Source organism: Athene noctua, chromosome 32 (genome assembly GCF_965140245.1).
Source record: "Athene noctua chromosome 32, bAthNoc1.hap1.1, whole genome shotgun sequence".
Classification (NCBI taxonomy): domain Eukaryota; kingdom Metazoa; phylum Chordata; class Aves; order Strigiformes; family Strigidae; genus Athene; species Athene noctua.
The window spans coordinates 2,112,603-2,125,782 of record NC_134068.1 but is presented as its reverse complement, the minus strand read 5'-3'; the positions used below and the strand labels follow the sequence as shown (position 1 = coordinate 2,125,782).

The following is a 13,180-nucleotide window of genomic DNA, read 5'->3' as shown; positions in this document are numbered from 1 at the left end:
CCTAACCCTAAACCTAACCCTAACCCTAGGCCCTAACGCTAACCCTAATTTCACCCTAACCCTAACGGCACCCTAACCCTAACCCAAACCCTAAACCTAATTGCACCCTAACCCTAGGTCTTAACCCTAACCCTAAACTTTACCCTAATTTCACCCTAACCCTAATACTAGCCCTAACCCTAATTTCAGCCTAACCCTAACTCTAAACCTAACCCTAACCATAACCCTAAACCTAGGCCCTAAGCCTAACCCCTCACCCTAATCCTAACCCTAACCCTAACTGTGAGAGACGAGCAACCAGGCCTGTGAGAAACTGAGACAAACAACCTGGGAAAGCAAAAGTTGAGGCTGATTGAAGAAATGCCTCAAACGCTCCCAAGACAAAGCTCTGAGTCCCAGGGTGCATTCTGTGGAGGCCGAAGCTGATAACGCCGCCCGATGTAACTGGGGGAGAGAGCCCTGTGGGGACGGGACGGTTCTCCTCTGGGGCACCTGGGCAAATTTCAAGGGCCATGTGTCCGGTGAATGAACTTTGCTTCGTTATCCACGAAATGCACATTAAAGTTAACACCCCTCAATATGCTAACGAGGGCTGTCTTGATCATGCTAATTACATCACCCCGTGAAACACCTTACCCCTCCCTGTACATGGGGATACATAGCTATGTGGGTCGACCTAGGGGACGACCCAAGGAAAGTGGGTATAAATCAAAGGGGGGAAGAAAGGGCTCACTGCCCCTCTCCCTGCCCCCCCCGGCTGTCTGGAGAAAGCAGTGAAGCGAAGAAGACGGATGCCAGCGAAAAAGACGGCCGCCTCCTGGAACCCTCGCCGGCGGGATCGGCGCGGGAACCCAGACTGGTGATCTGTATTTCCCCGTTCCCTCTATCTCCCTCTTTTCCTTTTTCTATTAAGAAATGCAAGACATATTATATTGCTCACCACAACTTGCTATATACTTAGCCAATTATCGTCTGTTCAATTAGTCCATTATAGGTAGTTAATAAATGCTTGAACTTGGAGACTTGTTGTCCGCTCCAATTGGGGATTTGCGAATCTGAGTCGCTTGTCCCCCTCGTCTGAGCGGGACGTGACAAAGAGGGATGTATGGGGCCCGCTCAGCAGTTACCGCAGCTCACAGCACTGCCGGGAGGATTTGACAGGTCAGACTCTTCCTTCTCCCTTCCTCTCCTATAGCTCCAGTTGCCTGGATGCCCTCCACTTAAAAGAATATGTAGGTGTCTCACAGCTCTGAGATGAAGCCTGCTAGACATGGAACCTCACACACTATGTGCAGAAGTAGGGCAGAGGGAAGAGAGGAAACTGGTAAGCGAGGAGCAGAACAGATCTGTTGAGAGATAAATAGATTTAGAACAGCGATACAAAAGGTACAGGACAAGCTGGAGTGGTTGAGGAAATAAGAGACAGGAAAATACGCACTGTCTGGAAAACTAGAGGGAGAGATAAAAACCATGGCCGGGCTGTAGGATGTGAAAAAAGCCAGAGAGCAAAAAACAAGAAGAAACAGGACATGGAACTGGACAGAGTGATGTAGCAAGAAACAATGGGACAGGCAGTGGTATGGAGTTCTATAGGCAAAATGTTTGGGAGAGGATGGAGGACCAAGAGAAAAGGGACAGGCAGCGAGGCAGTGATGGAGAAAGAAACAGTAGCAACTGAGAGATGAGAAGAGGGACAGGTCCAAGGCAGAGAGGTGGAGAAAGGCAATCAAGCCAGCGATGGGAATAGGCCAGAGGGATCAGGAAAGAGAGGAGGCAGCACTGAGGCATCTAGAAGAGAGGTGAGCAACAGGGAGCCAGAGAGCAGGTGACGACTGCGGTAGAGAGACAGGGAGTAGGATGCTGGCCTGGAACCAACAAGAGCAACAGAGAGAAAGACAGAGAGGTGGAGCATGAGAAAAGACAGGAACGGAGAACAGCTGTGAACTGATACCATTAGACCGTCCATCTCCAAAAACCACACCACTTGATGATGTGGTTTGATGTGTTCCATAATTAGGAGGGACATCTGGCCAGCTGCACCACCTGAGAGAGATGCCGCTGAACTGCCAAGGAACCGTGCCACTGAAAGTGAGACAGAAAGGAAGTACTTCAGGGCACCCCAACAACGTGTCAGGAAAAAACCCTGTAACATTCTGTTAGCTCTCTTTTTAAACACTTAGAATGAACGGCTAACTGCTTAAATACACATAACAAATTATATGCTGTAGCTATTTGGCAGTTACCGTTTAAACAATGCAAGTCAACTTGTAAATTATACCGTTTCAATTTTTTTTAAGTTTCATTTATTACAGAAAAATCAGAGAGAAAACATCCCCCATATGGTTTCACTTGTGGGGAAAAAAAAAAATCAAGTCTCCAGTGCTGCAATGCATAAGGCTACCAAAAAGGACTGGTAGATTTGCTAATGGTTTTGGGTGTGCTGCAGGGAAACATGTTTTTATGGCATCTCAACTCTTACAACTAAGAACCCAAAGACTGGCAACGCCAGCAACTTTGGGAAAATGTGCCGCGCTTGGGTCTTTTGGAAGGAACTTTTTTTTTTTTTTTAAGACAGTGAAAATTCTTATTGCTATGACTTCTACCCCGAAGTAGGTGATCTCGGAATATCCACTCTGATGGAAAGTTCATAAAATGAAACTCTGAATGAGAAAGATTTCCATTTTGGAAAGTCTCTTTCCAGCTGAAGTTAAAGTTACACACTGCAAGGCAGTGGTCCCTGATCATCAATTCAGCTGTCAGAGGGCCGGGAGTCTGAATCCAATTCCAAAGGGTGCCTGCATGGCACCTGCAAAATCGAAGAGAAAGTCTTAACTGAGCTGCCACGTGATTCTCTCTCTGCATTAAAACCCTGATCTGCCTGACAAACGCCTCGCGTTCTCGGCCTCTCACCGGCACGTGGCCTTGCCCCTCCGAGCCTGCCTGTGGCACCTACAAAATCCAAAGCGAGAGACACGTGCTGAGACACTGCCTGAACGTGCAGCCTGCCCGCACCGATTGGCATCTCCCGCGCCGTTACGTCGGCCGCTCGCCCGCCCGCCTCTGCTGTGTACAGGTCACCCCGGTGAGGCGCAGGTGCCGCCTGTAAGATGCAGACAACGGGGGACGCTTCAAACTTCACCAGCAAAACGGCACCTGAGAAATAACTGCGGCTTCAGCCCACTCGGGCTCACCTTGCCCGAGCCAGCTCCGGTGGCTTCGCACGCAGCTTTCCATCTTCAAAATAAAACCCAAACCAAAACCTGCAAGCCGGTCGCGTAGGCACCGGTCACTTCTTCCCTCTGAGACCATGCGCTGACCCGCTTCTGGCGGCGCTCCGCTCCCTGCCTCTGTCTGTCTGCAGCCGAGAAAAATTTTTAAACGAGTCAGCTGGGTGCTGAGTGACAGCTTAACGGTTCCGGAGGCCTCGACTGCACCGAGGAGCTGCAGCCTGACGCTAAAAACCACAAAACCACTACAGCATCAAGGTGGCGCCTGTGGGCGTGACCTATCGCTAGGGGCGGGGCCTGTAGCTAGGGGCGGGGCCTCTCGCCCACCCGGGCGGTTGCTAGGGGCGGGCCAGAGCCCGAGAGGGGGAGTAGCCGGTTGCTACGGGCCGGGCGTGCTTCCGGCGGGGCGGCGGTTGACCCGGAAGCGCTGCTGGCGGCGGCCGGTGACCCGGAAGCGCTGCGCGGGGCGGGGCTGCGGCGGATGATGGCGGCGGAGGAGCCTCAGCAGAAGCCGGAGCCTCTCGGCGGCGACGCGGACGGTATCGACGGGCGTCGGCCGGGACCCCCCCCGAGGCCGCCCCCCCGGGCCTCTCCCTGCGTGCCGGCACCCCCCGGGTACCCCCGGACAGGGTCCCCTCCCCGCGCTGAGGCTCGATTCCTGCCCATAGGGCCTCCAATACCCCTATAGCCCTCCCCTTCCCCCGCAGCGCCCCATGGTTACCCGGTACCCCTAAAGCCCCCCATAGCACCCCAGTGCACCCATGGTCTCCCCCATAACGCCCCCATAGCCCCCTCCACACCCTGATACCCCTGTAGAGCTTCCTGCAGCACCCAATACCTCCTATAGGCCCCCCGCAGCACCCCAGTCATCTCCTATAGCACCCTAATACCACTATAGTTCCCCCCAGTGCCCCAGTACCACCCTATAGGTCCCTATATGTTGGGTGGCCCCCAACATTGCCACAGTCTCCCCCTGACACCCCAGTCCCCCCCAGACAGAGCCAGGGTCCTGCCACTCCCCAACCCCTCTCACAGGATCCATTTTGGGGGTGCCCACCTCACCCCACTTCCCCCAAACAACCATGGGGGGCCCTTATGATATCGGGGACCCCCCCTGAACCCCAATATCCCCTTCCAAAGGTGTGAACTGCCTGGCCTACGATGAGGCCATCATGGCACAGCAGGACAGGATCCAGCAAGAGGTGAGAAACATAGACACCCCCCAAGAAAACCTCCTTGTGGAGGAGGTCCCCAGATTGCTTCCCTCCACCTTATGGGGTTCCCCCCAATCCTGACCCCTCCCTCGGGGCACAGATCGCGGTGCAGAACCCGCTGGTGTCGGAGCGGCTGGAGCTGGCAGTTCTGTACAAGGAGTATGCTGAAGATGACCACATCTACCAGCAGAAGATCAAGGTGGGCACCAGCGTGCAACTGGGAGCCTTTAAAAGGATGCCAGTGTGGCCCTGGGAGGCTTTAAAGGGTCCCAGTTTGGGACTGGGAGTACCTTTAAGGCACCACTATGATACTGGGAGCAGCTCTGGGATACCGATATGGCACTGGGAGCCTTAAAGGGCACCATGTCTGCTGGAGCGTATCTGTGCCCCCGAGGTGTCCCCATGTCCCCCCCATCTGACCGTGTCCCCCCAGGACCTGCTCCAGAAGTATTCCTACATCCGGAAGACGCGGCCGGACGGGAACTGCTTCTACCGAGCCTTCGGCTTTGCCCACCTGGAGGCTCTGCTGGAGGACGGGCAGGAGCTGCAGCGGTGCGCCGTGGCCGGGACCCCTCGTGCACCCGCTGCCCCCGCCCGGGTCCCCTGGGTCCCCTCTCTGGGTGCCTGAGGCCCTCGGGTGTGCCCACCCCCCAGGTGCCCCTTGCCCCCTCCCAACCCCTGGCTGCCTGAGTCCACCCCCTGGGATGCCTGGGCGTCTTCTCCATGCCCCCGGGGTCCCCCTTGTCCCCGCCTGATCCACGGATGTCTGCGTGCCCCCCCCCCCCCCCCCCCAAGCCCCCGGGGCCCCTCTTGTCCTCATCCAACCCACAGATGCCTGCGTGTCCCCTCTGAGCCCCCGGGGTCCCCCTTCCCCTGTCCCTGTCCCTGCCTGGATGCCTGAGTCCCCCTCCAGATGCCCGGGTCCCCCCCCAGGTTCAAGGAGGTCTCCGCCCGCAGCAAGGAGGAGCTGGTGGCACAAGGGTTCACCGAGTTCACCATCGAGGACTTCCACAACACGGTGGGGACACAGGGACGGGACTCGGGGGGCGTGGTATGGGGGGGCAGGGGACACGGGGGCGTGGGGAGACGTGATCCCGTGACGCTGCACGTGGCCCTGTGAGGGCACAGGTAACCCCACGGGTACCCTGACACGCATGTTCCCGGCAGTTCATGGAGCTCATCGAGCGGGTGGAGCGCCGCGTGCCGCTGCCGGAGCTGCTGGCGGCCTTCAACGAGCCCAGCACTTCCGACTACCTGGTGGTCTACCTGCGCCTGCTGACCTCCGGCTGCCTCCAGCGCCACCGCCGCTTCTTCGAGCAGTTCCTGGAGGGCGGCCGCAGCATCAAGGAGTTCTGCCAGCAGGTCGGGACCTCCTCACACAGGCCACGTGCAGTCTCCCAGCACCCTTACGCGGCTTTGGGTGGCCCTTGTGTGGCATCGCGCGGCCTGACACAGGTCACGCGACGCTTTCTGGAGCCCCTGCGTAGCTTCGCGGGGTCCTTGCAAGGTCTCCTGTGTGGTGTCTTGCAGCTTTGCACGGATTTGCATGGCCTCAGGCGGGCATTGCATGGGCCTCACGCTGCCTCCCAGCACCCTCACGCAGCTTCATGGGGTCCTGCACGGTCTCTCGTGGCCCTTGCATGGCATCATTTGGCCTTGCACGGCCTGCGATGGCCCTTGCGCAGACATGCGCACCCTCATGCTGCTGTGGCACGGCTTTGCACGACCTCACCTGTCTTCCAGTGGCCCTTGCGCAGTCCTCGCACAGGCTTGCACTGCTCTTGCACAGCTTTGCACAGCCTTTTACAGCCTCCGGTTGCCCCCACAATGCTCACCCAGCCTTGCACGGCCCTCGCACGCCCTTATGCAGCCTCCGGTCATCCGCGCGCGTCTCCCGCAGCTTTGTGTGGCCTCACGCTGCCCTTGCGCAGCCTCCGAGTGCCCTTGCACGCCCCCGCTGCCTTCTCGGGCCCTTCGCGTGCCCCCTCACCCCCTTCTCCCCTTACAGGAGGTGGAACCAATGTGCAAGGAGAGCGACCACATCCACATCATTGCCCTTGCACGAGCCTTGCACGTCTCCATCCTGGTGGAATACATGGACCGGGGGGAGGGCGGTGCCACCAACCCCCACGTCTTCCCTGAGGGCTCCCAGCCCCGCGTCTGCCTCCTCTACCGCCCCGGCCACTACGACATCCTCTACAAGTGAGCTCTTGCCTCGCACGAGGCCTCGCACGAGGCTGGCAGCACCTCACACAGGCCCGGTGCAGCTTCCCGAGGTCGTGCTGGGGCTTTGCACAGGGCCTGAAGGTGCCTCGTGTGTCCTCGCGCAGCCTCGTGCGACCTCACGCTGCCTCGTGCAACCCTTGCACAGGCCTCACGTGGATCCTGTGGGCCCTCGTGCAACCCTTGCACGAGCGCTCGTGCGGCCTCGCACGTGCCCTCCCTCCTCCGCCCCCCCAAATAAAGATGCGGCCCCACTCGCTGTGCACATTTATTTAGGGGGGAGGGCGATGTGGAGAGGACCCGGGCGTTAAGGGTTGGGCTCTTGGGGGGTGGAAGGTGAGAGATGGGTCTGGGGGGCACCTGAGAGGCTGGGAGGGGATGGTTGGGGGCAGGGGGGCAGTTGGGGGTCTGAGCGGTCAGATGGAGGTTGGGAAGGACGTTGGGGGACAGTTGAGGACCGGGGGGCACGTGAGACCGCTTTAAAGGGCACTTGGGGTCTGGAGGGGCATTTGGGGCCCGGTCGGGAGCAGTTGGTGGGGGAATTGGGGGGTGGGGGAAGCAGTTGAGACCCACTCAGGGGACAGTTGAGGGTCTGGGGGGGCACCTGGGGCTTGTTGGGGCACTGGGACACCCAGAGGCAGTTGAGGGATGGGGGGGCAGCAGCCAGTGGGCTGGGGCCTCATCTTGCCCCAGGAAGCTGCAGAGCGTGACCCACTCCTCCCTCCCACCGTGTGCATATGCAGCACGTCCTGGGACACACACACCCCCCTCCGACCCACAACTGCCCCCCCTAGGACCCCAAACTGCCCCTGCGGACCCTGACCCACACCCAGGGGCCCCAAAATTTCCCTTGGCGCCCCCAAGCACCCCACTGTCCCCCTCCACCGCTTGCCGAAGGCACAAGTGCCTGCGGGGGGGACACACACACACACCCCCCTCATGTGAGGGAGGGGCCCTTTTAGTGCGATGGGTGCCCCTGTTCTCATGCGAGCCCAGTCCTCGTGCAAGTCTGTGCCCGTGCGATGGGGACGCACGCAATGGGGCGCCCCCGTGCGCAGCATATCTGGGGGCAGGGGGCACGAGGGCCCCACCCCGCGCTCCCCGGCCTCCCCCTGCCGGCACCAGCCCCGGTGAGCCCCCCTGTGCACCCCCGTGGTGTCCCGCGTGAGCGCTCGTGCAAGCTCTTGTGCAAGCGCCCGTGCAAGGCGCCATTGAGACTCCGTGCGCGCCCCCGTGATGCCCCAGGCGAGACCCCGTGCAAGCGCCGTGCGAGTGCCCCCCCCCCCCCCGCCGCGGGGACCCAGACGTCCTGGCGGGGAGGGGGCTCTTAGCCGCGACCTCCCTCCGGATTTACACCCCTCCGGACTCGGCTCCCTCCTCCGCGTTTACCCCCCCGCCCCCTCGGGCGCCTGGGTCCCCCCGCACTCCCGGGTCCCCGCGCACCGGGAGGCGGCGCTCCCCCCCCCTCCGCCGCCTTCCCACGCCCGCAGCCGCCGCCGCCAGCACCGGGCCCGACCGCGCCGGCCGGTACCGACCCCGGTAAGGGCCCCTCTTCCCCCTCGACCCACCCCCAGCCCCCGGGACCCCCCGACACCTCCTCCATCCCCCCCTGCATCCCCATCCCCCACACCCCCAGTACCCAGGGATGCTCCAGCCCGGGGGAGGGACCCAAGCAGCCGGGTGCTGGGCCCATCCCCCCACCCCGGTACCACCGGAGCGACCACCCCCCCACCCGGGGCCCCCCCAAATCCCCCGGACCCCGCTAGAGTCCCCAAAACCGACACCCCCCCCCCCCCCCCGGTACCCAGGGATGCTCCAGTCAGGGGGAGGGGCCCAGGCGTCCGGGATGGGGGAAGGGAAGGGACCCAGGTGTTGGGGGGCTGACCCCCCTCTCCATGAGACCCCCGCCTGCCCTCCCCACCCACCCCCAGACCCCCCGGAACCCAGGGGTGCTCCAGCCAGGGAGAGGGACTCAGGCATCCAGGGCGGACCCCGCTAGGCAGGAGGGGGGAGGGAAGGGACCCAGACGCCCGAGGGTCTCACCACCCCCCCCCCACCCCCCCACCCCCCCTCCACCATAGACCCCCCCCCCCGACTCCTCCAAACCTCCACCGAACCCCCAAAACCCCTCCAAGTCCCCCAACCCCCCGGGTACCCAGGGATGCTCCAGCTAGGGGGAGGGGCCCGGGCGTCTGGGGAAGCGACTCCCCCCCTCCATGAGACCTTCTCGGGGCCCTTAGAACCCCCCTGGCCTCACCAGCCCCCCCGAGCCCCCCAAATTCCCCCGTCCCCCCCCCCCCCCAGCACACAGGGGTGCTCCAGCTGGAGGGAAGATCCCAGGCATCCGGGGGGGCCGCAGGCATCCGGCGCTGACAGGGTGTTTAATGGCGGGGGGGGGGGGCTGAGATTGGGGGGCAACACCCGGACGCCTGTGTCCCCTCCTGGGGGATGGGTCACATGGGCCCTCGTGCGAGGCCCTCGTGAAAGGTCTGGGCTGATGCAAGGGCGACCCTGGGGCGTGAGGGTCCCAGGGGTGTCCCCTAACAAGCTCCACTAATTAGGGGTGGTTCATTAGCGGCGCTGGTAATTAGCACCCAGGGGAGGGGAGGGCGGAGGCCCGGACGCCTGTGTCCTGTCGGGTGTCGCACAAGGGCTCATGTCACACGAGGGCTCCCCTGGCTCACGACCCCTCCCTCCCCAAAGCGGCCCCCCCAGTGGGGGGGGGCCATGGAGCACTGGAGCCGGTAGCAGCGGCCTCACACGAGGACCCGTCGCACGAGGACCCATCGCACGAGGACCGGGGACGGTTGCAGGCAGGCAGCAGGCAGAGGACCCAGGTAGGGCCCTGCTCCGCACACCCCCCCCCCCCGTGCTGGGGAAAGTCTCGGGGGGGGCCCTGCCCCATACATGGGGTCTGTAGGGAGATCCTATGCCCAGATACCTGGGTCCCCGGGGGGGGGGGGGGGCGGCTTGGGGGGGTCCCTACCCTGTAGATAGCGTTGTGGGGGTACCGTGCCCATATGCCTGGGTCCCCTGTGATGGAGGGGGGGGGATGAAGGGTGCTGGGGAGGGGCCCTGGGGGGTCAGCAGGGGTTGTGCAGCACCCGGACACCTGGGGGAGGGGCTGGGGAGGGTCCCTGCCCTATACACAGTGCCAGTGGGGGTGCAGGACCCAGCTGCCCGGGTGCCCTGCCCCCACCCTTACTGCCTCCCCTCCCCACTACAGGACACCCCCGCCCCCCATGGCCCCCCCTCCCCCCCTCCTCCTCCTCCTCCTCCTCCCCCTCCCTCCCCCAACCTGGGCCCTGACAGCCTTCACCCTGGCCACCCTACGGGGGGGGGCACCCCCCCTTTCCCCTCCCCCCTCCTGACCATCCTCACTGCCATCACCGTCGTCACTGTCACCGTCGCTGCCTGTCCCGCCGTCTGCCGCTGTGCCGGCGGCCACGTCTACTGCAATGACCGGGGGCTGACGGCTGTTCCCGAGGGTCTCCCCGCCGGCGCTACCACCCTCTTCCTCCAAAACAACCGGATCGGCGACGCCGGCATCCCGGCGCGTTTAGGTCATTTATCGGCGCTGAAAGTTTTGTATCTCTACGCCAACGCCTTGGAGCAATTGCCGGCGTATTTGCCACCGGCGCTGCGGGAGCTGCACCTCCAGGAGAACAATGTCCGTGGGTTGTGCCGGCGGGCGCTGGCGCGGGCGCCGCTGCTGGAGCGCCTGCACCTGGACGACAACTCGGTCTCAGCCGCTGGCATCGAAGAAGACGCCTTCGCCGAAAATCGCCGCTTACGGTTGCTGTTCCTATCCCGGAATCACCTCAGCAGCGTCCCGCCGGGACTGCCGCCGGCGCTGGAGGAGCTGCGGCTGGACGACAACCGGATTCACACCATCCCCCTCCGCGCCTTCGAGGGTCTGCCGGCGCTGCGGCGCTTGGTGCTGGACGGGAACCTCTTGGCCAACCAGCGGATGGCGGACGACACCTTCAGCCGCTTGGTCAACCTCAGCGAGCTCTCGCTGGGGCGAAACGCGTTGGCCGCGCCGCCGGCCAACCTCCCCCGCGCTCGCCTTCGCCGCCTGTCCCTGGCCGCCAACGCCATCAGCCACGTCCCCGCCGGCGCCCTGGCGCGGATGCGGTCGCTGGAGCGGCTGGATTTGTCGGACAACAACCTGACGACGCTGCCGCGGGGGCTCTTCGACGACCTGGGCAGTCTGAGCCACCTGGGGCTGCGGAACAACCCCTGGTTTTGTGGCTGCAACTTGGCCTGGCTGCGGGACTGGCTGCGCCGGCGCGCGCCGCGGGGGCTCGAGGTCAAGGGGCTGCTGTGCCAGGCGCCGGCGCGGTTACGGGGGCTGGCGGTGGGGGACTTGAGGGGGGAGATGGATGCTTGTGACTCCCCTGCCGCGCCAGGCGTCGCGGCGGCGTCACCGGGGGCCGTGGCGGCATCGCCCGCTGTCATGGCGGCGTCCCCGGGCACCGCCGCGGTGGCGCCGGGGGGCCCAGTGTCGACAGGCGGTCTGTGGGTCCAAGCGGCACCCGGGGGGTCTCTGAGGGTCCGGTGGCCCCCGGCCCCCCCCGGCGCATCCTTACGGTTGAGTTGGTTACGGCCGGGGGGGGGGGCGGTGACGGAGACCTTGGTGCGGGGGGAGCGGGGGGAGTATGTGGTGACGGCGCTACAGCCACGCGCCGCTTACCGCGTCTGTCTGTCCGCCCTTGATCCCCCCGGCATCGCCGCCCCCCCGCTCTGCGCCCAGGCTCGCGCCGGCGGCGAGACCCTCCCCGTGTCACCGGGACCCCCCACGCCAAGGGATGCCCCCCCCATGCTACCCCCAGCAGCGGCGGTGGGGGGGGCAGCGGCGGCGGCAGCCGGAGTGGTCTTGGGGGTCTTGGGGGGGTGGTGGAGGAGGAGGAGGAGGGGAGGTGGGGGGGCTCCACCCCCACCCCCCAAAATCGGGGGAGGGGGGCTGCCCCTAAGACCCCTGCGGCCCCCCGAAGAGGGCAGCATCCGCACTGTCTTCCCCCCCCCTCCCCCGCCGCCACCCCCTCCCCCCCCGCTGCCCCCCCTCAGCGCTCGGGGGTACCGGGGGGGCGGGTGCCCCACGGCAGTGGTGGGGGAATGGGGTCCTGACGGCAGGGGGGTCCCTTCTTTCTGGGAGCCCCCCCCATGTTGGGGACCCCCCCTGGGGATACGGCGGGGGACCCCCCTGTTCTGAGGACATTTGGGGGGATCACCCTGGGGTTTTGGGGAGGAGGGCTTCCCCTGCCCTTCCCCCACTTCCCTTTTTGGGGCATTTTGGCTTTTTTTAAGGTGTTTTTTCGGCGCCGCTGCTTTTTGAGGGGAGAAAAGGCAGATTTGGGGCAGGAGTGGTTTTAGGGGAGAGGACACAGATGTTGGGGACCCCCACGACCCCCAAGAGGACCCAGGCATCCGGGACCCCCAGCGAGGACCCCGGCGTCGGGGACCCCCGAAGCAGACCAAGGCACCTGGGCCTGGACAAGAGACTGGGGGGGCCATGGGGGGGGGGTGCGGGGGCCCCGGGGGGGGGGGGGGCGATGACGACGACCCGGGCATCTGCCCCCCCCCCCCCCCCCCCCCCCCCCCCCGGGGCGGCTTCGGGGCGGGTCTGTGCGTATCAAAGTGCCCCCCCTCCCCCTCGCGAGGTGCCTTCCCCCCTCCCCCTGCCCCCAGCCGTTGGAATTGGGGGAAAAGGACCAAAATCAGGAAAAATCGACCCAGAAGGGCCGAGGGGCGCCCCCCACCCCCACCCCCCAATAAACCCAGCGGCTCCTTTTCCCACCGGCGCCTCTTTCCCGGACACCTGGGTGCCCCGGCAGCGAGCGGGGGGGCGCCCCGTGACACGGGGGGTCGGCGGGGACACAGGGGGCTCACGGGGGCACTGCTGGGGGGCCGGGGGGGGGCGGGTCGCGGTGCGGTGCCCTTGCACGAGGGTTTGCACGAGGACTCGCAAGAGGGCTCGGGTGGGGGGAGGGTGCTACAGGGGTGACGGGGGGGGGGGGGTGTCATGGGGGGTCCTGCCGGGGTCACGTCAAGGTCACGTCGTGCGGCACCTCCCCCAGCACACGCGAGGGGAGGGGGGGAGGGATCCGAGCCCCCCCCCCCCCCCCCGGCGGTCTCAGGGTCCCGGTGAAAGCTCCGCCCCCCGGTGCAAGCTCCGCCCCCGGTGCAAGCTCCGCCCCCGGAAGACACGTGCGGCGATGAGGAATCCGGGCCGACAGGGGGCGCGCTCCCTCCTGCGTCCCGCTTCCCCGCCCCTCCCGCCGTGATTGGCACCGCTCGCAGCCAATGGGAGAGGTGGAAAATTCCAGAAGGGAGACGGCGCTCCCTGCCAATTAGCGGCCAGCGCCGGCTGCCGTGGCCAGTCGGCGCGCAGAGGCGGGCGCTTCCGGCGGAGAGGCGGGGCTGGAGGGAGGACCACTTTCCCCGGCGCCAATGGGAAGGCGGGATTGCAGCCGTCGGCCAATGAACGTGCCCGCGGGGGCGGGCGGGCGGGAC

At 64.4% G+C, this 13,180-nt stretch overlaps 2 protein-coding genes and 1 long non-coding RNA gene across 3 annotated transcripts; all 3 read left to right on the top strand.

Annotated features, from left to right (window-relative positions):
* The first annotated feature begins 3,651 nt into the window (after positions 1-3,651).
* Positions 3,652-6,918, top strand: OTUB1 (OTU deubiquitinase, ubiquitin aldehyde binding 1). Its single transcript, XM_074930248.1, has 7 exons — positions 3,652-3,766; positions 4,368-4,429; positions 4,542-4,640; positions 4,875-4,993; positions 5,375-5,459; positions 5,609-5,803; positions 6,450-6,918. Exons 1-7 carry the CDS (start codon positions 3,709-3,711, stop codon positions 6,645-6,647), a joined length of 816 nt encoding a protein of 271 aa, XP_074786349.1. The 5' UTR covers positions 3,652-3,708; the 3' UTR covers positions 6,648-6,918.
* Positions 6,919-8,079: 1,161 nt separating this feature from the next.
* LOC141972295 (uncharacterized) lies at positions 8,080-9,967 on the top strand. The gene is made up of 3 exons (XR_012635366.1): positions 8,080-8,203; positions 9,368-9,501; positions 9,891-9,967. It is a non-coding gene; the product is annotated as an uncharacterized LOC141972295 (long non-coding RNA).
* Positions 9,968-10,016: 49 nt separating this feature from the next.
* On the top strand, positions 10,017-12,169 carry FLRT1 (fibronectin leucine rich transmembrane protein 1; the record flags this gene model as incomplete). Its single annotated transcript, XM_074930251.1, has 1 exon — positions 10,017-12,169. A coding segment is annotated over one exon (1,863 nt), but the record flags the coding sequence as incomplete, so codon positions are not given.
* Positions 12,170-13,180: the final 1,011 nt, after the last annotated feature.

Bases quoted from the DNA above. Each gene is read 5' to 3' on its own strand.
- OTUB1 (XM_074930248.1), top strand. From the start codon at position 3,709: ATGATGGCGGCGGAGGAGCCTCAGCAGAAGCCGGAGCCTCTCGGCGGC. The intron at 4,430-4,541 runs GTGAGAAACATA...CTCGGGGCACAG, and splicing joins AGGACAGGATCCAGCAAGAG to ATCGCGGTGCAGAACCCGCT. The intron at 4,641-4,874 runs GTGGGCACCAGC...GTGTCCCCCCAG, and splicing joins TCTACCAGCAGAAGATCAAG to GACCTGCTCCAGAAGTATTC.